General features: G+C 54.5%; 1 protein-coding gene and 1 long non-coding RNA gene across 2 annotated transcripts; both read right to left on the reverse strand.

Moving 5' to 3' along the window:
• Positions 1-1,848: 1,848 nt before the first annotated feature.
• On the reverse strand, positions 1,849-3,356 carry LOC135877383 (uncharacterized). The gene is made up of 2 exons (XR_010561362.1): positions 3,024-3,356; positions 1,849-2,351 (listed from the first exon to the last, which is right to left on the reverse strand). It is a non-coding gene; the product is annotated as an uncharacterized LOC135877383 (long non-coding RNA).
• A 1,455-nt stretch (positions 3,357-4,811) lies between these two features.
• Positions 4,812-23,309, reverse strand: LOC135877337 (integrin alpha-X-like). Its single transcript, XM_065402765.1, has 30 exons — positions 23,258-23,309; positions 22,885-22,999; positions 22,638-22,741; positions 22,269-22,333; positions 21,222-21,336; positions 20,933-21,063; positions 20,530-20,675; positions 19,995-20,148; positions 17,881-18,031; positions 17,432-17,505; positions 16,924-17,053; positions 16,620-16,768; positions 13,074-13,214; positions 12,559-12,765; positions 12,240-12,370; positions 11,790-11,947; positions 11,382-11,536; positions 11,102-11,233; positions 9,934-10,007; positions 9,615-9,756; positions 9,193-9,306; positions 7,746-7,825; positions 7,504-7,587; positions 7,178-7,256; positions 6,822-6,929; positions 6,502-6,585; positions 6,208-6,321; positions 5,894-5,986; positions 5,531-5,641; positions 4,812-5,333 (listed from the first exon to the last, which is right to left on the reverse strand). The coding sequence occupies exons 1-30, from the start codon at positions 23,292-23,294 to the stop codon at positions 5,232-5,234; spliced, it is 3,480 nt and encodes a 1,159-aa protein (XP_065258837.1). The 5' UTR covers positions 23,295-23,309; the 3' UTR covers positions 4,812-5,231.
• Between the last annotated feature and the right edge of the window lie 1,850 nt (positions 23,310-25,159).

Below are 25,159 nucleotides of genomic sequence, written 5' to 3' on the forward strand. Positions count from 1 at the left end.
GGTCTCAACTCCTCTGTTATCACAGGCATGGGAACTGCATCTTGAATTAAAGAGACACAGTTACTTTCCACAAGCATATCAAGATCAAGGTCCTGAAGAACTGGGACCTGGATCGGGGTACCCTCCATCACCTCTTTCTGTATCCCCGAGAGGTCAGCTGTGTGTCTGCTCTCCTCCAGGAAGTTGGTCACACAGTTCCCTCTCAAAACCTGAGCCACAGGCTCTGTGCCTGGGTGCACAGATGCTGCATCGGCCACTCTGTCCTGGGCATCCTCTCCCAAGTGACCAGCAAGGAGACATTCATGTGCTACTATTCTTTCCCCAGCTTCCTTCTCTGGGCCCTCTCTAAGACACATCTCTCCATGCTCTCTAGAGTGGCATCTATCCCTTGTTCAGCTGAAACGTGCTGGCAGCTAACAATCTGGACAGTTTTCTCACAGACAGGCGCTACACCCCCTTCCCTTCCTGAGGTGGTGTTGCCTTCAGCTGCAGTGGAGGAGTCAACCACCGCCACACCTGTTTTTTCACCCTGTTGCAAAGGAATTAAAGACTATTTCCTTTTCCTGCAGCAGTTCCTGGGACTTTACCCTGTTCCTCAAGGGTCCCAGCATAATATTCCTTCTTGCTGTGCATAAACACCTTAACAGCCAGAGCTACGTGGAAAAAATCATTCCCAATTAATACGTCAGTGGGTTATTTTCCACTACCCCCACCTTCAATTCACTTTCTAAACCCTCCGTTTCGATGTGTAATTTGGCCAAAGGCAAAAGAGTCCTGAAACCTCCTGCTAATAAAAGCTCTTCCATCTGTCCTGGCAATATGTCACCTTCTTGAATTATACTCCGCTTAACCACAGAAATTGCTGTATCTGTATCTTCCCATGCAAGGGATTTCCTGTCATTAGTCCTGACAGCCTTTCTATGCTCCCTGCCTGGTTCTGCGGTGGCTAACCCCGCAAAACCAGTATGAAACGTGGCAGGCACCTGAGGCTTCTGAACTCAGGGCAGCAGCATTCACGTGGGCTATTTGCTGCCTGCTTGCTCCCAGCAGAGGGCATTTATTCCTCAAGTGGAATTACAGTGATAGCACCTTCCGAGCTCTTGTGTTTTCACAGGAGAGTTGGGATGGGGAATAGAGGAATGGTTTTGGGGAGGTGAGTGCCCAGCCTCCCAGCCACCCTCCTTCTTCCCAGGGGTAAAACAGGAACCCTGCTTCCCACCAGGTTTAAACCCCTCTTTCTGTGGTTTACTTTCAATAGATGCCTGGACGTGCTGTAAGGCATGAGCTAGAGACACCATCTTGTCCACGTGTCCCCCTAGGCACTGATAACATCGTCTTTACATCTGCTTAGGAAATGCTCCTGAGCAACACGGTCAAACATTCGTTCAAAGCTTTCAACCCCTTTGCCCCTCACCCATTTCCCCATCAAACCTTTCGTCTTGTTTATGTATTCCCCATTCCTCGTACCAGTATTCCCCATTTATGTATTCCCCATTCCTCGTACCAGTATTCCCCATTTATGTATTCCCCATTCCTCGTACCAGTATTTCTCTTAATATTGCTAAATTTCACCTTACATGTTTCAGGGGTATGCTGAAATCTGTTTCTTTGAGTTTACTATAATCTAAAACCGGGGTTCTCAAACTGGGGGTTGTGACCCCGAAGGGGGACATGAGGTTATTACATGGCGGGTCGCGAGCTGTCAACCTCCACCCCGAATCCTAAACTCCAGCATTTATCATAGCATTAAATATTTTAAAAAGTGTTGTTAATTTACAAAGGGGGTCTCACTCAGAGGCTTGCTATGTGAAAGGGGTCACCAGTACAAAAGTTTGAGAACCACTGGTCTAAAGCATCCTGAATTGGCATTTCATTGAATATATCCAGAGTTTTACCAGTTAACTTGGCAACCAAAGTGGGGATTTTCTTGTCATCAGGAATCTGATGAATCACACACAGCCTCCCAAAAGCAGTTAAATATTGTGCCACATCATCTGTCTCTGTATTCAGGGCACCGTTGTTCCCATTTGTGGATATTTGGAGAGGGGGGAATCAGTGGAGTGGGAGGATTCTGGTTCTGCTTCTTTAGCAAGTCCAATTGGTGTCTTTGCACTTTTTCCTTTTCGTCAGCTTCTCTGGCTTGCAGTTCTAGGGCCCGCTGATGTGCTTCTGCTTCCCTGGCAGCCTGTGCTTCCACAGCCCTTGTGTGTGCTGTCTCCTCTCTGGCAGCCTCTGCTTCTTTCAGCTCCAAGGTTCGCTGGTGTTTTCTCTCCCTTTCGGCCACCTGGAGTCTGTACGGCTCTAACTTAGCAACTGCATCGCTCTCACTCATCTTTCCCTACTTCCCTTTCCTGAAATAAGCAACAGAAAACCACAAACTGGTAACCTTCTCTTTGATTGGTCTCAGCCACCACACTTAAAGTCTCACTTAATGTCTCTACACAAGTGTATGAAGTGCAAATCTCACTCAGAACAAGCTGTGCGTTGCACCCTGCTTGCTGCATCACTGTGACAGGGTTCCCAGGGTGCAACCTGGATTGTGGACCGCTGAGCCCCCTCTTCCTCCAATCTGGGGTATCCCTCGCACTCTGTGATGCTGTGTCAAGCCACAAACCTCTGACAGGCACTGCACTTACACAGCCATCCACAGGCAGGGACACACCCAGCTGAGTTACATGAATGATCTCTTAGCCTCTCATGAACCATCAATAGGGAGGCTCCAGCTAATTCCACCCAGTTCCCCAGTCATGCACCCCAGAACTGTGCTGTCTTGCATTGGTCAGAAGCCTGGCCAGTGTAAGTTCATTACCCACTCCGCCTGTCCCTCAATGTGGAGAGGACACACACTCGCCTGTGTAAACTGAGCTGAGATGAGGATGCAAGCCCTAACAGTGGTGGAGCGTTCCACTACTGGGTCAGCAGGGAATCCAGCCACAATACTCTGACCTGGGTTCAGGCAGCAATGCAGCCGGACTACAGTCAGCTGTCCCTGGGCTACTTCCTCCCCTCCCCTCGGGGTGTACCTGGATCCCGGGGTCATCCTCCATCTCACTGGGATATACAGTCAATGGTAATCCCAGCATCTCCTTGATGTCTGGAGTAGCTGGCAGCTCTGGAAGCTCGGGCGAATCCTCAATGCAACAGTGGTCCTCCTCAGTGTCCTCCTACAGCAGCAGGGGAGAAGTATCTGTCTCCCTCAGGAGCTCCAGCCCAAATGAGCTGCAGGGCCCGACTTTTGTAATTCTTCTCCTGCCCCCACGCTTCCAGCAGGGTGGGCGTGGCCTTCCTGGCTCTGCCCACTAGGAAGCAGATGGTGGTTCCTCCCTGTCAATCTTGGAGGGAGGCCATGCCCCCTTGCTACACTGTAATTCTATGGAGGATAAGTCCATCAATGGCTATTAGCCAAGATGGTCAAGGATGCAACCCCATGCTCTGGGTGTCCCTAAACCTCTGACTGCCAGATGCTGGGACTGGACGACTGGGGATGGATCACTTGATAATTGCCCTGTTCTGTTCATTCCCTATGAAGAATCTGGCATCGGCCACTGTTGGAAGACAGGCTACTGGGCTAGATGGACCATGGGTCTGACCCACTATACCCGTTCTTCTATTATTTAGCCCATGTTAAAAAGAATAAATTTACAGTTGTTTTGTTGAAAAGCGCTAGCGCCCCCACGCTTTGGAGCAGGGGCTTGCAAAATGGGAGGTGAGGTGGCCCCAGTCACACCAACCCAATCCTTTGCCAATCAGCCTCCCCTGCCCTGGAGTCTGCCTCCATGTGTCCCCTGGGTGGGGGCAGCCCGGGTAGCGCCCCAACATCTGCCCAGCCTACACTCGGCACCCTGCCAATGTGCCCGCCCAGCCCTGTGGGGAGAGAGCACAACGGTCTCCGGGGTCTTTCTGTGCTGGGCGTTCGGGCGCAGGCTCGCTGCGGAAGGAGGGGGCAGCTGGCTCTGGGGACTGAGGACTGAACAAAGGAGTGAGGAGAGGCCCGGTGGGGAGTTGTTCAGTGTGGGCTGCTGGAAGCAGGAGGCTCCCTGAACTGGGACAGAAGAGGGGTCAAACCGTCCCCAAATACAGCGGGTGCATTTGTGGGCGGGAAAGGGGGATGTGGTGTGGCTCTGGGCCAGTGTGATCAGCAGTTCCACGGCATGCAGGAGGTACTAGGTGGGAGAGGGAGGAGCAAGGTGGGGGCACGCTCGGGGGAGGGGGCAGAACTGGGCAGGAAGAGGCAGGGTGGGGGCTTGAGAGAAGGGCTGGGGTGGGTGTACGGCAGGGGTGGGGCAGGAGTGGGAAGAGGCAGGGAAGAGGTCGGGTAGGGGTGGGACAAGGGCTGGGGTGGGGACGGGCATGGAGCGGGGCAGGGACTTGGGGGGAAGGGGTCAGGTGGGGGCGGGGCCTGGGGCGGAGCGGGAGGTTGAGCACCCCTGGGGCCCGGAGGAAGCCGGTGCCTGTGGTGTCACAGATCCACAGGCCCGGTGCTCTCACACGGCTCTGGAACAGTCCCTGGGAGGAGCCCTTCGCGTGTCAGCCCCATTCAGGTCACGCTCTCTCACTGGGGTGAGCCACTTGGCTTCACCACCTCCTGGGACTGAACCACGGAGCCTTCAGCACCCCTGCGACACACTGCGAGCTCCCTGCAGCGAGTCTGCCTGAGTTGGACATCTGAGAGAGACGTGTACCCCAAACGGAGCAATGCCGTGACCCCCACCTTCAGCAGCCGCAGTGACTCTCGGCCAGCACTGCAAAAGCAGCGGGGTTATTAGCTGTCTGGAACGTAGCCTAGAAACTCCGTGATCAGCCCAGGCAAGGCAGGCGAATGACTCCGAGCGCTTGGCTTTATTAGACGTTACCCTGTAGCACCGCGAGGCCCTGACTGAGGTGGGGACCCTGGTGCCGCACAGAGCCCAGCTGAGATCAAGGCAGCCCCATCACTCTGGGAGCGCCATCTTCACAGTGAGAGTCAAGCCATGCGCCAAACAGCTCCCAGTATAAATAGAAAATGGCAGGATAATTATCCCCACGTTACAAGTGGGGAAACTGAGGTGGAGAGAGACTCAGCCCCTCCTGCTCTAATGCACTAGACCCCACTCCCCTCCCGCTGCTGGGAGAGAACCCAGGAGTCCTGGCTCTCAGCTCCCCATGGATGCTCTGAAGGGATGTTCCAATTCCAGCATGTCACTTTGGTGTGTGGATCTGGAGCAGCCCATGGGGAGGGGATGTGCACGGAGCTATTGTTTGGGGGTGTCGGGGGGAGGGGAGGCATCGCTCTGGGCCGGCTCGGCCATTTCACCCTCCATCCTCTGCTTGTACTGGCGCTTGAAGAAGCCGAACTGGAAGGAAAAAGAGGGGAGAGATGGTGTGAGCCAGCCGGACAGAAGTAGATGGACTGACGCCTGGTGGGGGGGATGGAGTCTGGGAGCCCCCAAAGTAAATACCCTCTCCCCTCCCCCACCAGCTGGGAGAGCCACAGGCCCCGCCCCCAGGGTGATGGGCAGTGGGGGAGTGTTCCAAGCCCTGCCTCCCTCACCTTGTAGAGGGCTGCGGTGATGAGAGCCAGCAGGACCAGGCCCCCCACGCTGCTGCCCACGATGATGGGCAGGTAGTTATAGACCTCAGAGCGTTCCACCACAGTCTGCACCTGGGGGAGAGGAGCTGTGAGATGGGGACCCAGGAGTCCTAGCACCCCGCCACCCCCATTGTATCCACTCGGTCTCACTCCCCACCAGAGCCAGGGAGAGAACACAGGAGTCCTGACACCATCCACCCTCCCTCTTCTAACCCACTGGACCCCACTCTCCCTGCAGAGCAGGGAGAAGACCGAGGAGTCCTGGCTCCCAGCTCTAACCACTAGCTGATGCTCTCTCTATCCCAGGCGCAGTCACTCTGGTACCTGGCGCTGGACGAATCCCTCCTTCTGGGTGTATTTCTTCTCCTCGTATTCAATCCGGGCCTCGCTCACCAGATTCACTTTCTGCTGCTGAGTCTAGAACAGAGAAATTCACCGTCCCTGACTGGAAATGACACAAACCAGGCTGGAGCGTCAGCCCAGAGGGACCCAGAGCAATTTACAGGCTGTTCACACAAGGGCAATCCCTTGCCCGGCACTGAGATGCAGCTGCCTCTGGGGAGGGGAACAGGAGTTGTTCACTCAGGGGGCAGGGATATCCCTCATCTGGTGCCGGGAGGCAGAGGCAGCTCTCGTACCTGGGAGACCCACTGGAAGCTGATGTTCCCTTTGATCATGAACTCCAGCGGCTGCTGCATTTCCAGGGAGGCGATTCTGCACCGGATCTTCTTACAGGTGGCCACGGAGCAGTCCTGGGGGCAAAAGGATATTGCCGGGTGAGGCAGGGGGTGTGCAGGGGCTCAGCATGGCCATGAGGGTCTGTGTCTGTCTATAGCAGGGGTCTCTCACTCAGCCCAGCCCCCGCCCCACACATTGTCTGTGATAGTGCAGAGGGGAAGGGGCTGGTGGGTTCCACGTCAGCCTGTACTCACCAGCAGGGGGCGCTTGCTCATCTGCTTCACAAAGTCCTTTGAACCGGGCGTTTCAGCCTCACTGGTGCACTGAGCCAGCTGGGGCTGGGAAGGGAGAGAGACATGGTGTTAATAGGGGTGGGAAGGGGACACGGGGCTTTCCCCCTCTATGGGGCACCAGATACAATCCGGCCCTAGGACAGGGGACTGGCTGGTTTAGGGAGTGGGGACATGGTGTGTTTCCCCTGTAAGCAGCCTGTCCCAGCAGGGGGCGCTGTAGGGCAGAGCAGGTGTCACTGGGCCCATCTCACACACGCACAAGGGCAGGGAGAGGCAGGTACCTTGGAGGGGACGACCTCAGAGGCGTCCCACACCCGGACCCCGCTCAGCTCCACGGGGAACTGGAACGTGACCGAGATGGGGACGCTTCGCTGCCGCAGGTTCTTGACCTGAAAGAAACAGACTCACCATAGGGCACTGCAGGAAGAGAACCCAGGAGCTCTGATCCCCAGATCCCGCTCTGACCCTCAGACCCCACTTCCCTGCCAGAGCTGGGGTTAGAACCCAGGAGTCCTGGCTCCCTGCCCAGCCCCACCTCCACCCTTCTGTGTTTTAATCCACTAGATCCCATTCAACCAGTTCCACTCCCTCCCTCCTTCCCCAGCTCCCTGCTCACATTCTGTGCCACCAGCCTCACCTCGTACCGATGTGTCATTGGCACACTTGTCCCTGCCTCCTCGGTGGAGAAGTTGACGTACTTGGTCGACTCCTCGAGGCTGGGCGAGGAAAAGGATGGAAGGAACGAGAGAGATGGGAGTGTGATGGATGGGGCTGGAGAGTGGTGGTGGAGTGTCATGTCGAGAAGGGGGCGTTGTTCTACAGGGAAGGGCACAGCAGGGGGCGCTCTCCCCTTGCAATCAGTGCTGGCACCTATGACCCCATGCAGAGCTACAGGGCGCTGCGCTGCAGGGAACAGGGGGCCCAGCAGGGAGCGCTCTCCCATCTGTCTCCACACTGACCTACCTGGTGAGGATGATGAAGATGCCGTACTTGACCGGCAGCTCTGCCTGGTGCATCTTGCGCTCGGTGATGGGGCCGCCATTGTCACTGCGGGGAGGGGAGGGCAAAGGAGAGAGATGTGAGGAGACACAGGCAGATAACTGTGCAGGGAGACTGCACCATAGGCCTCTGCCCTGTCCTGCTCCATGCACTGCCCCCTCCCACTGCCGCCACCCCACCCCCTGGCCCTGCACAGCCCCCTTCACCTGCTGGCCTTGGCCGTGATCTGCAGCTTGTCCCCCAGGTCGGCCTCAGAGGAGACGTCGAAGGTGGCGATGAAGACGGCCTGGAAAACACAGGGGGGGTGAGAGTCAGGGCCTGGGGAACTGCCAGAGACTGCGGGGGCGGGGCAGGCACAGGGGATCAGGGGGACTGTTGTATGAACTTAGATGGAATAAATGGGCCCAGAGAAGCAAAGGTGTTAACATGACCCTGTCCCTGTCCAACATCGTTAACACAGTTTGGGATGTGGTATCCAGAGACCTCAGCCGACTTCATGCCGTGACAACACCCCATTCACCATCCTTTTATTACAGACACAGAAGAAATCAGCTAAGGCCTTTGCAATGTAACGTGTTCAACTAGGTTTTTATCCTCCCCCTGTCCCCCCCCCCCCCCCCCGCCCTGTGCCTGTCGCTGGAGAGAGCGTTTTATCCTCCCCCCCATTGTCTGACCGGCTCTGGACGCAATAACTGGCCGCTGGGGGAGGAGAGGAGGTTAGTGGAGGGGCTGGAGCCGGCCTGGGCGCTGTGGTTAAAGTCCAGCCCCGGTTTCCAGGGGACAACCAGGCAAAGGCACAAGTGGGGAGAGCAAAGAGCAGCACAGAGAGAAAATGTAGCTTCTGCTGCGGCTGCTGCCTCTCGCTGGCAGCCTCCCCGCTGGAGAGACCCCGGATCAGCCGCGCCGAGAGCTGGCAAGCGGTACCAGCCTCGGGCTGGCGCGGGCGCTGGATTTAGCCGCCGTCCTGGGTGCAGGCTCCCAGCAGCGAGCAGAACACACAGGCTTGGCCGGCTCAGCCAGATGCTCCTTAGACCGAGGGGAGCGGGAAAAGAAGAAATACGGCGGGGAAGGGAAGGAGCCCATGGGACAGGGGTGGGGAGACAAAGTCTCCCGTCCCAGGTGGTGTCTGGATCTCACTGGGGCAGGGGCAGGTGGGTCCCTCTCCCTGGGCCTGGCCCGGTCGGGTCAGGACACCTAACAGTATCAGGATGACGAAGGCCCAATGGTGTCACGCTGGGTCCGAGGGGAAAGGCGGGGGGAGGCAGCCATGACAATGACGCTGGCTCCTTCCCTTTCCCTTGTCTTTTACTGAGCCACGGTCGTCCCCCCCCCCCCCCCGCCCCCGCCCCCGAGTCACTTCTTTTAAGGACCCCAAAGGGGGGAGGAAACAGCCCCTCCACTTGTTATTTTCTCCCCCAGTGAGGCCTGATTTCCAATCCCACAAGTCTGGCCCTTGGTTTGCAGCCCCGGCAGGGCCTGACCCCAGCCCCAGAGTGACCTCAGGGCTCTGTTTGCACTGACTGCCCGGGCTCCCCGGGGCGCTTTCCCCAGCACATCTCTTGACATGGGCTGGGCTGACCCCAGGGAACTGCCCCTCTCTGCTCCCAGTTGGGCTCAGATCTGGGGAGTTCACAGGCCAGGGCCCGTCCCTACCTCGGTCCCGCTCCAGAAGATGGGGTGGTTGATGTGGCAGGTGCTGTTCCTTTGAGTCTGCTCCTCGGAGCCCACGGCCGAGCTGCACTTAACGGCCATGGCCCGCCTGTTAGACTGACCATGGGAGACCAGCCAGTGAGAGATGCGGCCCACAGCGCCCCCTGCCGAGCCCCCCACCCACTCCCTGCAGCACAGCGCCCCCTGCTGAGCCCCCTGCGTGCCCCCCGCAGCACAGCGCCCCCTGCTGAGCCCCCCGCCCGCTCCCTGCAGCACAGCGCCCCCTGCTGAGCCTCCTGCCTGCCCCCTGCAGTACAATGCCCCCTACTGAGCCCCTGCTTGCTTTCTACACCAGCTGATCTCTCACATCCATCCCCTGTGTCCTGCCCCCCATGTCTGCAGTTCCTGGGGGGACTGGGTGGTACCTGGAGCAGCAGGACCCGGCGGTAGGACAGTGCAGCCGGGTAGAAAAACTGCACCGTGGTGCTGTAGGAATTCTCCCCACGGTTCTGGATGGAGATGGTGGTGTTGAGTTCGGGGGTGACCCCCACCACCAGGGTGCTCAAGCTAAGGGGGAGAGAAAGGGGTGAGCTTCTCAGGGCAGTGCCTTGACAGCTCTGTGAGCTTCCTATAATGGTGCCCACTCAGAAGCCATATGGAAATGTGGCATGATGATCTGAGGCCTGATGGAGTAGACAGGCCGCACCATGGAGTGTGGGGGAGGAGGCAGAGGGGGTGACTTACCCTGAGAAATTGAAGGAAATTTGTAGTTCATCAGTGCAGACTTTGTCACTGCCGCAGTCCTTCTCAAACGGGAGCTAGGGAGAGATCCAGGGGCGGGGGGGGAATCAGGGAGCAGGATGGGTGAGAGGGAATTGGAGCAAAACTCAGTCAACATTGTCACTCACCCTACAACCTTAATTGTCACCACCACTACCAGTACAGTCTGAACTAACACCGTCACCATGAACACACCCACAATAACCACCCCCAACACTGTCCTTGGCACCACTGCATTCTCAGCCTCAACCACCACCAGACCCAATACTGATTTGGGTGTAGCTGCACCAACCTCTGCCAACACTATGAACCACACTACCAACTCTGTCATCACCACAACAACCAATAAAGTGTTAACCAACACAGTTACCAGCAATAATAACCACTACCATCTTAGCCAACACTGTAAGCAACACTGTTACAATCTCATCAACCACCACTAAAAAAGTAGCCTGAAACAACACTGATACCAAACAATGCAGACATTGCAATCACAGCCACTGTTGTCAGCAACACCTCTATAGTCTCAACCACAACCACGATCAGTATCAATACAGTCTGAACCAACACTGTCACAACAACTCACCCACTCTACCTAAGACTACACTTCCGGCAACATTACAGTCTAAACTGCAACCCCTTACCAGTACAGTCCCAACAGTGTAACTTACAACACAGCCACAACATCCTCAATCAACACTCACCAACACCACTACAATCTCCCCTCCACCACAAATATATTCTGTACCAACATCAGCATCAACAACACAGCCACTACAACCCTGCCTCACAAACTCACCAAGATCAGTATAGTCTGAATCAGCAATGTCAACAACAACAAAACCACTATAACCTCACCTCACACTGCCATCACAACCACTACAGTCTAGTTTAAACCAATGTTACCAACACAATCACTACAACCTCAGCCGACAACCTCACCAAGATCACCACAGTCTGAATCAACAATGTCACCAACAACACAACCTCTAAAACCTCAAACACTCACCCACACCACAACCTCACTCATTAACACCAAGCATTGATACAGTCTGCGCAGGCACTGTAACCAAAAGCACACACACTAAAACCTCTGCAGACAGTCACCATTGCCTGGCCCCGGAGGCCTTACCAAGCCTGCAGACACCAGCGCGGAGTCCTCACTCAGGATGGGTCTGAGGTGGCCGGCAGCAGCGATGGGCTCCCCCGTCAGGGTGTAGTTGAGGCGCAGGGTGATGGGGGTCAGTGTGTCCTCAGGGCAGAGCTGGGGAGACAGAGAGACACGTAGGGACCCATGAGCAAAGGTGGGATCCATAGAGAGGTTTGTTCTCTGGGTGATTTGGGAGCAAGGGGCAGGGTTGGAGAGGCAGACACAGCGGGAGGGGAAGGAGCTGGGAACCCCCCACACTCACAGGTAACTTTATCTGATACGTCTCACATTTCTTCTCAATGCCGAGTTGCAGCTCCCTGCTCAGGACGGGGCCGGTGGAGTCGAAGGCGGCTCGGATCTTCGTCCGCCCGGGGTCCAGGGACAGGCTGTACTGGATGGTGCTGGAGATCCCATTGCCTACCACAGAGGAGAAATGAGGGTCAGAGGCGTGAGAGCAGGATCGTTAATGGGATACGGAACATGGGGTCTTTCCCCTCTAGGGGGCACCAGCTCCAATCCAGCCATAGGACAGAGGGACTGGCTGGCTCAGGGAGGTGGGGAATGAGACATGGGACCTTTCCCCCCAGAGGGCGCTGGTTCCAACCCAACCCCAGGGCAAGGAACTGGCTGGCTTGGGGGGTAGGGGAGCGGGGGGTGGGTTTGGTCTCACCTAGGCTGTCCATTGTGCTCTTAGTGACCGTGAAGCAGACATTTGCCCTGCTGGCCTCTGTGTTGAGCTGCTCCTGCTCCTGGCAGTTGAAGGCCGAGGTGGGGATCGTGGGGGGCTGGAAGCTAATGGAGACCCCGACTGTGAGCACCGGCCGGGACCTGCCATGGGAGGAACAGAACCATCACCCAGCTGCTCCCTGCAATGGGGCCAGACCCCCTCCGAGCCTCCCACCCAGCCTGGATGTGCTCACAGCACCCCAGGGAGACGGGTTATGGACACACAGCTCTGCTGGAGGAGATGCTGGGGGGCAGAGAAGGGAGCAGCAGAGTGGTCATTGTGCCATTCTCCAGCAGGGGACAGCAGTGACATACATACACACACACACTGCCCATGTACTGGTACTATCTGTGACTGCCACGTGGAGCAGTGCAACGACACAGAGTAACTCACCTCAGCAGCAGGACCTGCCCTTGTGCTCCCACCGCGATGTCTGGCAGTCCGTCCCTTGTCAGGTCTGTCCCACCACTGACGGCCTGGCCAAAGTAGTGCAGCCCGCTGGGAAACAGCGACCCCTCGATGCGCTGTGGGAGAGAGAGCAGTAAGGGATGGGAAAGGGGCAGCTGTAATGTATAATGGGCACTAGGGGACACCAGAGGATAAGAAATGGGAAAGGGGCAGCTACAGGCTAATAGGCACTAGGGGGCCATGAGGCCCCGTGATGTCTCTTCAGAACTTTGTATTGACACCTCCCCGAAGGAGCTGGGCTCACCTGTCTGTACTGGGGACTGAGGCCTCCCTTTCCCCCATGGAAGATGTACAAGGCCCCATGATTGTTGCTCTCCATGGGGGCCCCGATGGCCACGTCCATCTGTCCGTCCCCGCTGATGTCCCCGATTTCGGACATGCTGGCCCCAAAGCGCCCGAACGCCTGCCCCGTCTGTCCTTGCAGTGTCTTGGTGCAGATCAGTGTCATCCCCTGCGGGCCCCATCCAAAGAGACACATGGGGAAAGGATCAGCACTGACTGTCAGCAGAGAGTGTCCCCTACTGACCCCCCTTCCATCTCTCTGCAGCACAGCGCCTCTTGGTGCCACTCTGGGGCATTGGGGCCAGCACTGACTGGCAGGGAAGAGCGTCCCCTAATGATCCCTCCCACCCTGCTCCCTGGAGCACCACACCTGCTACTGCCATGCTAATTGTCCCAGCATCACAACCCCATGGCAGTCCAGGCAAAGAAAACCCCCCAGGCCATCCATCTTCCCCCTGGCTCAATCCTCTTTCTTACCGGCCAGTTAATCAGGCAGTTATAGACCCGCCCTCCATTCAGAGGTGTATAGTACATGGGGGCTCCAATCAGAACCAGGTCCGTGTTCCCATCTCTGTCGAGGTCCACAGCGCACAGTGTTCCCCCGAAATACGAGCCAATCTGGAGAGGCAGATAAGCCACCCCCTCAGTTTAGTCACTTCCTCCTTCTTCTCCCACTGGGACCCTTCTCACCCTATGGGGATAAGGATTCAGTCCCAATACTCATTCCATCCTTAGAGTCACCCTCCCGCTGCACAGCAGGTGGCGCTATCGCTGTAAGTGTTCTTGAACATTTAGGCAGTTAGATCTTGGAGAGATGCTGAATGCTAATTGTGGTGCAATTCTTTTTAGAGGTTGTGCTAGCACGAATAAAGTTTATTCACTGACTGAGCCACAGTTATAAGTTCTCAGAGTGGTAGCCGTGTTAGTCTGTATCAGCAAAAACAAGGAGGAGTACTTGTGGCACCTTAGAGACTAACACATTTATTTGGGCATAAGCTTTCATGGGCTAAAACCCACTTCATCGGATGCATGCAGTGGAAAATACAGTAGGAAGATATATATACACAGAGAACATGAAAAAATGGGTGTTGCCATACCAACTATAACAAGAGTAATCAATTAAGGTGGGCTATTATCAGCAGGGAAAAAAAAAAACTTTTGTAGTGATAATCAGGATGGCCCATTTCAAACAGTTGACAAGAAGGTGTGAGTAACATAGGGGAAAAATTAGCATGGGGAAATAGTTTTTACTTTGTGTAATGACCCATCCACTCCCAGTCTTTATTCACGCCTAATTTAATGGTGTCCAGTTTGCAAATTAATTCCAATTTTGCAGTTTCTCATTGGAGTCTGTTTTTGAAGATTTTTTGTTGAATAATTGTGACTTTTAGGTCTGTAACTGAGTGACCAGGGAGGTTGAAGTGTTCTACAACTGGTTTTTGAATGTTATAATTCTTGATGTCTGATTTGTGTCCATTTATTCTTTTGCATAGAGACTGTCCGGTTTGGCCAATGTACATGGCAGAGGGGCACTGCTGGCACATGATGGCACATATCACATTGGTAGATGTGGAGGTGAACGAGAACCTGACAGTGTGGCCGTCACCTTCAGCCCCCAGCTAAAACCTCTCCAGTGCACCATCAAGGATCTACAACCTATCCTGAAGGACGATCCCTCACTCTCACAGATCTTGGGAGACAGGTCAGTCCTCGCTTACAGACAGCCCCCCAAGCTGAAGCAAATACCCTGTTGCCAACTCTGTCCACATATTTATTCAAGGGACACCATCATAGGAGCTAACCACATCAGCCACACTGTCAACCTCCCTGGTCACTCAGTTACAGACCTAAAAGTCACAATTATTCAACAAAAAATCTTCAAAAACAGACTCCAATGAGAAACTGCAAAATTGGAATTAATTTGCAAACTGGACACCATTAAATTAGGCGTGAATAAAGACTGGGAGTGGATGGGTCATTACATAAAGTAAAAACTATTTCCCCATGCTAATTTTTCCCCAACTGTTCCTCACACCTTCTTGTCAACTGTTGGAAATGGGCCTTCCTGATTATCACTACAAAAGTTTTTTTTCTCCTGCTGATAATAGCCCACCTTAATTGATTACTCTCATCAATCATCACTACAAAATAGTTGGTATGGCAACACCCATTTTTTCATGTTCTCTGTGTATATATATCTTCCTACTGTATTTTCCACTGCATGCATCCGATGAAGTGGGTTTTAGCCCACGAAAGCTTATGCCCAAATAAATTTGTTAGTCTCTAAGGTGCCAGAAGTACTCCTCATTCTTTTTGCTGTTATAAGTTCTGTTCAGCTGGAATGTATAGGCAGTTAGATCTTGGAGAAATTCACTTTGTTAGTGTAGTGTGATCCTTTCCAGACACTGTTAATATCACTAGCAATGATTTTTTTTCCTTGCCCGAGTCTCTCTGGCTCATATCCACAAAGGTACTTATGTGCCTAACCCGCAGACTTAGGTGCCACTGTGATCCACAAAACCTCTGCATGGCTGCTGCTGACCCCTATAGGTGCCTAACCTGAATTGGTGCCTAAATTTTTGCAGTAGAAGCTCCTTATGTTGCTGCCTCAAGGGCAGGGCATGTACACTGCTGTCTTACTCTAAGCAGCCAGTTGCCCATTTCCCATCACACCCTGGCATGATCCACCAACTGGGGGAATACAGGCACTCCACCTGCAGGGCACCATCTGGTACGTGTGGTCAAAGGAGAAGGAGTTGAACAGGGGTCTGCTAGTTCTCATGTCAAAGCCCTAACCCCTGAGCTGTGGGATATTCTGATGTGGGCTCCCTCAGTCTCGCCTGTTAAAGTTGTTCCACTTTAATTGACTAATTAAATATCAGTTGGGCCGCAGAACATGTACAAATCAGAACCACCCTACAGCCCAGGGGTCAGAGCACTCCCTGAGAGGTGGCAGAGACCTGGTTAAAATCTTCTTCCTCGTCAAGCAAAGCAAGGGCTTGAACCAGTGGTCGCCTGTGACCTAGGTGAGGACTCTAAGCCTCAGGCTATAAGTAGGGCCCTACCAAATTCACAGTCCAGTTTTGTACATTTCGCGGTCACAGCATTTTAAAAATATTTAATTTCACAGTTTCAGATATTTAAATCTTAAATTTCACAGTGTTGTAACAAAATATGAATATGTATTAAAACGACAAAATATAAACATGCAAAGCCCTTAAGATTCAGCATTTCTCAAACTGGGGCTCTCGACCCAAAAGGGGGTCACAAGGCTATTGTGGGAGGTCACAGTATTGCCACCCTACTTCTGCGCTGCCTTCACAGCTGGGTGGCCGGAGAGCAGCAGCTGCTGGCCGGGTGCCCAGCTCTGAAGGCAGCGCTGCCGCCAGCAGCAGCACAGAATTAAGGGTGGCAATACTGGGACCCCCCTTTGGGTAGGGAATGCCAGGTGGGGAAATGTTGTTTACATTTGTGTATTTTTACCCTACAGTATAGGATACTTTTATAGTATAGGGTAAAAATACACAAAAGACCAGATATCACAGGGTAGACCAGATTTCACGGTCCAAGACGCATTTTTCATGGCCATGAATTTGCTATAAGGGAGGCCCTCCCTCATCTCCTTTGACTGATTTGTGAAGATCTTGTTGGCTCTCAGCATGCCGACTGGATGAGGCCTGACATGTGAGCTAGGTGGAAGAGCACCTATCTTTCCCTGCTTCATGGATCGCTGGAAGGGGTAGGTGCCTCCCTGCAGCATCACAACATCTATGTCCCTTGGTGGGTCTGGGCCTCCATCCATATCCGTCTCATGAGTTCTGTCTAGACCCTAAGTGAAGGTAACAACAGTGGGATGTGGGAGAGATGCTTAATGTCAGCTGCGGTGCAATTCTCTAAACCAGTCAAGTTTATCCCCTGCCTGAGGCTCTCTGATTGAATCGTTCCTGAAGGTGAAGCCAAACACAAATATTACATGATGTCAAAATCACCCACACTCCGTATTATCAGTAATGCTCCCCATACCTGCTCTCCCAACAGCTCTGATCTAGGTGTCCATTCCCCGCCCTTGGTATCTCGGCTGAACAGGACGACTTTGCCGGCATGTTGGTAGCGAGGGGCCCCGACCACATAGCTGCTCTGCCCATTGGCTGTGATGACCTGAGACGAATAACCTCAAAGGAAGAGAGGGACGTGGGGAGGTGAGATGGGAAACAGCCATACAACAGTGCTGCATAGAATTTTCCCAGAATTGAGATGCAGCCACCTGTGGGGTGGGGCACGGGGGCTATTTAAATAGGTAAGGGAAGCTCTGTAGGTTTGTTCTTACCTAGGTAAGCATCATTCATGTCAGTGGAGGTTCTGGATACATTGATGAAGCTCGGCTCCCCGCTGCTCCCGTACAGGTATATCCCACCGGACCAGTCATAGGCTCCCACCACTCCCAGCACAGGCCCGTCCTAAATCGACACGCACGGCAAAGGGGACTGATTACAGGAAACAGACAGCACAGACTGTATTTACTAGACTAGGCCAGAACCTGCAGCACAGCACCCCCTAGCATCGTGCTGGGACACTGGGGTCAGTGCTAACAGCCAGGGGAGTGAGCACCCCTTACTGGGCCCCTACTGGTCCCAGCTGCAGCATAGGGCCCCCTAGTGCCCACCCTGAGTGGGAGGGGAGGGTGCCCCCACACTGCTCCCACAGCACTCTGGGCTAGTAAAGGGTTGTCTCCCCTGCAAGCACTAGGCCAACCAGGTCCTTCTTAGCTTGAAAGCGCTGTCAGGGCCCCAGCGCACGGCACCATGGGAGACGCCCTGGGGCCAGGCATCACTCACAGGGGACAGCAGGGAGCTGAATCCTTCCTGAGACATCTCCAGCTGGAAGGAGCTGCCGCTATGGGACTGGGTACCTGGGGGCAGAGACAGACAGACAGATATAGGAGAGACCCTCATAGACAGTAAAGGCCCCGTGTCCCATTCCCTGAGCCAGCCCTTCTCCCCACCTTGAGACTGGATTGGATCCAGCGCCCCCTAGAGAGAAGTCCCTGTATCCTATTCTTCAACCCCTTGAGCCAGCCAGTCCCCTGCCCGGTGGCCCCCGGATGAGAAAGGCATTCGGGGGATATATGGAGATAGATCAGTAGATAGATGTTGGATGGGGAAAGAGAGAATATTTGGGGCCTATTTGAGCTCTGGATTCCCAGCTGCTCCCAGTCCCATCTCTGCCTTGAAAACCCATTTCTAGAGCCCTGGGGCCAGTGTGGCTCCTCCCCCGGCTCTGGTACCTTCGATGGCGAAGATCTTCTCCTGCAGCTGGCTCTGGATGCCCTGGAGGGCGTCAAAATTGTCCACCCAGAAGACGTGCTCGTTGCTGGGCTGAGAGGCGATCTCCTGGAGCTCCTGTTGGGCAGCAGCGCTGGAGAAGGCATTGCCGACCTTCACGGAGTAGAGGGAGGTACAGGGGACACCAGGGCATGAGCGTCAGTCACAGCCGAGAGCCCTGGACCAACATCCACCCATCCCGAGCCCTGCTGGACCCTAGAGAGGCACGGCTCAGCCAGCGCCATGTGCTGCTCTGGTGAGTGGGGGTTGGGGGGCTGCTGGAGCAGGTTGGCACAAGTGTCACTGTGATGTGAGGAGAGGGGCCCTCATGCCTGGAGTTATGGAGCCTGCCTCATTTCAGCACCGAGTTGTGTCGGTTGTATCAGCAGTGGGGCACAGGGGTTTTCTTGCCATGGGGATTGTCAGCACTCTGGGGCCCTGCATGACTCAATCTCCAGGGCGTAGTGAGGGGTGAGTGCTGCAATGTCTCCAGGGGACACCTCAGGGGAAGTGGTGAAGGGCTGGGACCACCACATTGGTCTAGGTGGGTTGTGTGCAGTCGGTTCAGAGGTGGAGTCTGGCCCCTCCTGGCCGCTGGGCCTGACTGAAGCATCAGACAAACGTCAAACAAGATCCAATGGCTGGAAGTGGAATTTCCACCCATTGAGTTAGGAAAGATGGTGTCAGGTTTAACCATGAGGGGAATTAACCATTGGAGCAGCTCACCATGGGCCATGGTGGATTCTCCATCTCTGGTAATTTTTATCTCAAGACTGGCTGGTTTTCTAAAAGATCTGTTCTGGTTCCAACAGGGATTATTTGGGGCAGTTCTCTGGCCCGTGCTACACGGGAGATCAGACTAGATTATTGCAAAAGTCCCTTCTGGCCTGGGAATCTATGACTCTAAACCCGAGTTTTGCCTTGGCAAAGGGAAGGTGATGGGCCTGGCCCCCTAGTGCTCATGTGCTCTGCGCCCAGCGCTCTGTAGTGTCTGTAAGGACCTGTGTGTGTTCCTGGTGTGCTGGGGCATGGCTGAAAGAGGGCAGAGTTAAGGTTGTGAGGGTGTTTGCCTTAACTGTATTTCATGGATTTCAGAGGCCTACGTGCAGCCGCTCTCCACGTTCACGAAGGGCAGGAAGCAGCACTGGGAAATCTTAACGCTGCATTAAGGAAGTTGATGGAATAACCCAGCTTCTATTGTTCACGCTCAGTTCCATTGTTGAGGAGACACGATTACATTTTCCTTTACTGTCTTTCATTGGCCGTCTGTTTAATCAATGCTGATTCCCTTGACCACACCTCTTACGCAAATTCAGAGCATTCATGTGGCTTTTAGAGCCCTTTCAAATACGGCTCTTCAGCTGGAAATTTTGATCTCAGGGCAAAAAAATCCAAAAGGAGACACTGCAGAATGACAGGAACGTTAGCCAATAATAGGGATCAAAGCCACAGGGCACGGGACCAATTCAGGGTGAATGGCAACCTGCTGTCACCTTGAGCCACATAAATACCCTCTTGCTTCAAAAGAGCCCTAGATCTTGATGCTCATTTCAATCTCTTTGGCTCAGCAGTTTGGCAAGTGCCATTCTAGGCATCCAGTGTCTAAGATTAATAATCTTTTGAATACTTCTTCCCCAGAGGGGCAGTGGGTGCCGTGCACTAGCAGAGATAAACATCATGTTACTTAGATCAGTTTGGGACGGTTCAGAGTCACTTTTTGAGTTTCAGGTGTGTGCAAAAAAGAACTGGTGATTTTGCTGTTTAACTGGGGGGCTGTATCTCAGGAACCCCTTGTTCAAGTGACCCCAAATTTGGACCACTAATCCTAACCTGTGTCCCCATGAGGAATTAAAAATTTTATGGCAATCTGAGTTAGCACGTGGACCGCAGGGCAGGCAGAAAACCCAACCTTTAACTAGACAGTGCCGCTCAATCTGAACAACAGAGGAGCTCCAGCTCTCCTATAATGTCACATGTTGACCCAGTTACAACCCTGGGTCAGTTCTTCTCCCTTATCTGATGGGAACGTGGCCATGGGCTCAGATCCATACTAGTTCTCCGCACAGCCGTGGCTCACCCCAATGGCGTAGCGGATGATTCCAGCTCTGTCAGCCTCGGGGATGGCGTCTGAATAAGAAAGCGGGTCTCCAGCTTTCTCCCCATCTGTGATCACAATGAGAATCTTGGTGGCCTCATCCCGAGCACCTTTCCCAGAGGTGAACAGCTCCCGCCTGGAAAAGGGGGGCGGGGAATGCATCGGAGGGTTATTGATACGTAACAACACCTAGCGCTCGTCCACTACTTTGGCATTGCAGATCTCAAAGTCCTTTACAAAGGAGGTCAGTGTCCCCATTTTACTGATGGGGAAACTGAGGCACAAGGCGGGGACATGACTTGCTTAAAGTCACACAGCAACAGAGGGTCAGAGCTGTCAAAAGAACTCTTGAGTCCCGTCTCCAAGTCCCCTCTCCCCCCGCTTCAACCTACTAGTCCCCAGTCCCCTCCTACAGCTGGGGATAGAACCCAGGAATCCCGAGTCCCTGTCCCTTAACTTGTATGTCCTTGCAGCCCATTTCCTGTGGAATCAGCATGGGGAGGAGGGCAATACCTACACCACTTTCTGGATTGCAGTGGCTGTGTGCGTCGCCCCCTGGAGCTGCCAGACCGACCTGAGGAGGCGATCGGGGTCGCGACTCTTTCTGTACTGTAAGAAGTTGAAGTGTTCTCTAAAATTGTTCGAGTACTGCATGAGAGTGAACTGCAGGAGACAGGGGAGAAGAGAGAAAAACAACCCCGGGGTGGAGGGTAAGAAAAGAGGGAATTAAACTCAGTTAAGGGCTGGGGCAGGTGGTCGGGATGTAGCTGGTTCTGCAGGAATTTTTTCCTGGTTTTGGATGCAAAATCTATTGCTGCTCCCTGCAGCACAGCGCCCCCTAGCGCCGCACTGGGGCATTGGGGTCAGCACTGACTGCGAGGGGCAGGGTACGTAGTCAGGGTTCAGCCTCTGCCCGTTACCTGCGTGTCGATGCTGCGGAAACGCTTCATGATCTCGGAGAGAAACGTCTTCATCTTTGTAAAATCCTGATGTGCAATGCTGCCGGAGCTGTCGACAAGGAGCGCTATGTCTGTGGCATGTCTGGGGCACTCTGGGAGGGACAGGAAAGAAATACGTCCTAACTCAACGCCACCAACATGGAGAAAACTCAGTGGAAAGAGCTAGAACAGATCAAAAAGCCCATCTAGCCCGGTTCCCCGCCCCCCCCATGGGTGGCACCTTGGTGCCGCTCCCGGGGCTGCCCCATACCTGCCAGCGTGTCCGGGATGCGCTGGCGCTGCTGGAGGCTCTGGTCCAGGAGGAAGCAGTAGCCATTGACGTACATGTTCTCCCCGCAGGCCCGGTGCACTGTGGGGCCGCACACCTGGGGCACGAGAGAGGGACAGGGTCACTGGGCGCCCCCTGAGAAGAGCACTGGGGGTGAGGGGAGTCTGCTCCCCCCATGGATATGCAGGGAAAGGCCCCACCAGGGCAGGGACTCCATGGGGCAAACAGGACTCCAGGACCCAGCACCTGCCTCCCAGAGAGAGGATGGGGGACATCACCTCGTTACCACGCTCCCTGCTATGGCCATGCCCAGTCACTGTCCCCAGAGTGACATCGCCCAATTACCCCCATCCTTCACAATGTCATCGCACAGTCACTGTCTCCATGGCGATGTCACCCGGTTACCCCCATCCCTCACAACATCACGTCTCAGTCACTATCTTCATGGTGATGGTCTCCTCCTCCCTGCTGTTTCAGTGCACCATTCTGGGTCCCACCATCCCCCAGACAAACATCACACCCTCACTGTAGTCACACCATTGTTATCTAGTTACCATCTTCTGCACAAGGCCATGGCCCAGTCATTCTAGGCTACACACGCATTGTCAATCATCCCACACCATGGTAACAATGCTATGTTCCATGGTGACATCATCTGGTGACATCATCCGGTGACCACCCTCTACTTGCCATTAGTGCACAGAGCTCTTGTTGTGGGAAGATCACCCACTCCTGTGATATCAGCCCATCCCCCCCCTCACGCCCCCCGGTGTCACCCAGCCGTGAGCCTCCTGGTGACAGCAGCACACAGGCACTCAAGTCCTGTGGTAACATTACCCATCTGGCATGTGGTGAGTGCACAGTCAGTCAGGGCCTATGATGTCACGGCGCTGACATTTCATCCCGCTCCCATTGCTGGGGGGAGGAGAAGCCCGTGGAATTCCAGGGGACAGGGGCAGAGAATGACCCAACCCCCTGGGTACAACCCACAGACCACGCCGCTTCCACACCCCAAGGGGCGGTACCTACCAGAAGTTTGGAGCCCCAGGCAGCCAGAGACAATCCGAGGGACATGTTCACGGCATCGGGGGGGCCTGAGAGGAGAAACACGCCAACACCAGGGTGAGAAACCTTGTCACTGGATATGTTTAGTCCTGCATATCTCTGAGTCATTTCGCACCCCCTCTCCCTTGTGCATCCCCCCGACACACACTGGGGGGAAGTGATGGCAAATTGTTGCATGAAAATTAGAACCCAGGAGTCCTGATTCCCAGCCTCCCCTGTTCTCACCCGCTAGACCCTACTCCCCTCCCAGACCTGGAGATGGAACCCAGGCGTCCTAGTTCCCAGACCCCCTTGCTCTAACCCACTGCACCCCACAGCACAGGGTGCCCCTACGCTGGATGTGGATCTCCTGGCAGCGTCTGGAGCCCGGGTCGCACTTGTAGACTTTGCCGGTTTCATTCACGTCTCCCGTCTGCAGCGGGGCCCCAACAAGCAGCCTGTGGGGGAGAGAGCAGCTCAGGGGACGCCCCGTCACCCCTGGGTGGTGGGGACCAGGCAGGGCAGCCCAGCCAGATGGGCCCCTCAGGGGTGGATATGAGGCACGTAACTGTAGGGCTCTGAGCCTGTGTTTGGCCCTTACCCCCTGGCTCTGGCACTCCCGAACTGCACCACGCTCTGCCCGAACCCCCTGGCTGCCTCCTGGAAGGTGATGGGTCCCTCCACATCCACGCTGAATCCACAGCTCGGTGCCAGCGCTGCAGGGGTCAAACAGCCACATATTACAGTTTTCCCCATGGAGAAGGGGCCACTGGTGGGGGCTGAGGGGCCAGCCCCTCCTGGCTGTGGGACTGTTCTGAGCTCCCCGCTGTATCCCCACTCCCCTCCCAGAGCTGGGGGCAGAACCCAGGAGTCCGGAGAGCCCAGCTGCTCCCCTTCCCCTTCCCGAAGGTTAGGCAATGAGCAGGTGCACGCAGGGCCCCAGCTTTTCCCCACCTCACCGGCTGGCAACTCACCTGTGCCCAGGTAAATGAGCAGACGCAAGGGGTCCATCCTGGGCGGGTACGGGGGGAAGCTGGAGGTGGGTTGACAGCTGGGACCGGTGTCCCGGGAGGTTTGAGGGCACTGCCGAGGAGGCAGCTGAGTGCAGAGGAAAGAGAATAGATATTAGTGCCTTGCGAAGGGAGAGAGGGACCCGCCCTGGGGAGGGGACAGGACTCACACACAAGAGTCCAGAAAACACCCACACACACACAACACAACACAACTCTTGAGCTTCTCTCTGTCTGTTTACACTTTGGTAGCCATTGTATAGCCTGGTGTATCAACAAAAAATTATTGAATTGAGCCAGTTGTATCTCAGCACTGGGTGGGGGATCCCTGTATAATCAGTCCCTGTGCCCCACCCCAGAGGCAGCTGCATTCCAGTGCTAGCTGAGTGATCCCTGTATCAATAGGCCATGGTGCACCATGCTAGAAACAGCTACATCTCAGCACTGGGCAGGGGGTCCCTGTATAAATGCATAACCTGGGAAGTGCTTTGTTCTTGTGCAGGTTGACAGGCATGAGGATATGAAAGAGCCAAATCCTCTTTCCATAAAATTCAATCTGTGGATTTACTACATCCCTTTCTCCCATGCTGTGCTGGTTTGGCTCTGGGAACAGTGGGGTGCATGGGGCCCGGGCTGAGTTCCAGATTATAATAGGAGAAGTTATAAACCAGGATGACACACTGAGTTCTGGACTCTCTGCATTTCCCTGTCTATTTCTACATCTCTCTCTCTGGCCTTCTCTGCACTAGACCTTTTGCCTTAAAATTCCCACCTGTTGCTACTACCTCTGGGGTGCGGCATGAGGTCTGTTTATACAGGGATCCTTGCCTGGCACTGAGATGCAGCTGCCTCTGGGGTGGGGAGCTGTTCATACAGGGATGTATCACCCAGAACTGAGATCTCCAGCTGTTCATAAGGATCCTTCCCCTGGTGCTGAGATGCAACCACCTCTGGAGTGGGGAAGAGGGGCTGTTTATACAGGGATCCCATGCCTGGGACTGAGATGCAGCTACCTCTGAGGTGAGGCTTGGCAGGAGCGGACGCTGTATCTAGTATAAACAGAGTTTATATCTGGTGCCCCTTTTCTTACAGCCTCGATTTCTCTCCCTGTCGGTCTCTATCTCTCACCAGCTCTTGCTCGTTTCTTTCAAACACCGGGGGCTGATCTCTATATTTAAACTTCCCTTTCGTCTGCCCTCGAGAAAGGCAGATCTGGTGCATGCATGAGGCCATTTCCAAACCTGGATGCTGCACATCCGCAGCATCGCGGTTGTGGTCGTGGCACTTCCCTCCCCTTTGTGCTCTCCGACCAAAGCTGTTTGTGGTGATAAGAGAAAACATAAGCAGCTGCTCGTCTCAGACAAAGGGCAGCTGAGCGGGATATGCAAAGAGCTCTGCAAAGTGCAGACGAGCTAGAGAAAGTGAGTGACATTGGTGAGGCTCATCTGGAGTACTGTGTCCAGTTTTGGGCCCCGCACTACAAGACGGATGTGGAAAAATTGGAGCGAGTCCAGCGGAGGGCAACAAAAATGATTAGGGGTCTGGAGCACATGAGTTATGAGGAGAGGCTGAGGGAACTGGGATTGTTTAGTCTGCAGAAGAGAAGAATGAGGGGCGATTTGATAGCAGCTTTCAACTACCTGAAAGGGGGTTCCAAAGAGGATGGATCTAGACTGTTCTCAGTGGTAGCAGATGACAGAACAAGGAGCAATGTTCTCAAGTTGCAGTGGGGGAGGTTTAGGTTGGATATTAGGAAAATCTTTTTCACTAGGAGGGTGGTGAAGCACTGGAATGGGTTACCTAGGGAGGTGGTGGAATCTCCTTCCTTAGAGGTTTTTAAGGTCATGCTTGACAAAGCCCTGGCTG

The sequence above is a fragment of the Emys orbicularis genome, chromosome 4, assembly GCF_028017835.1.
Source record: "Emys orbicularis isolate rEmyOrb1 chromosome 4, rEmyOrb1.hap1, whole genome shotgun sequence".
Classification (NCBI taxonomy): Eukaryota; Metazoa; Chordata; order Testudines; family Emydidae; genus Emys; species Emys orbicularis.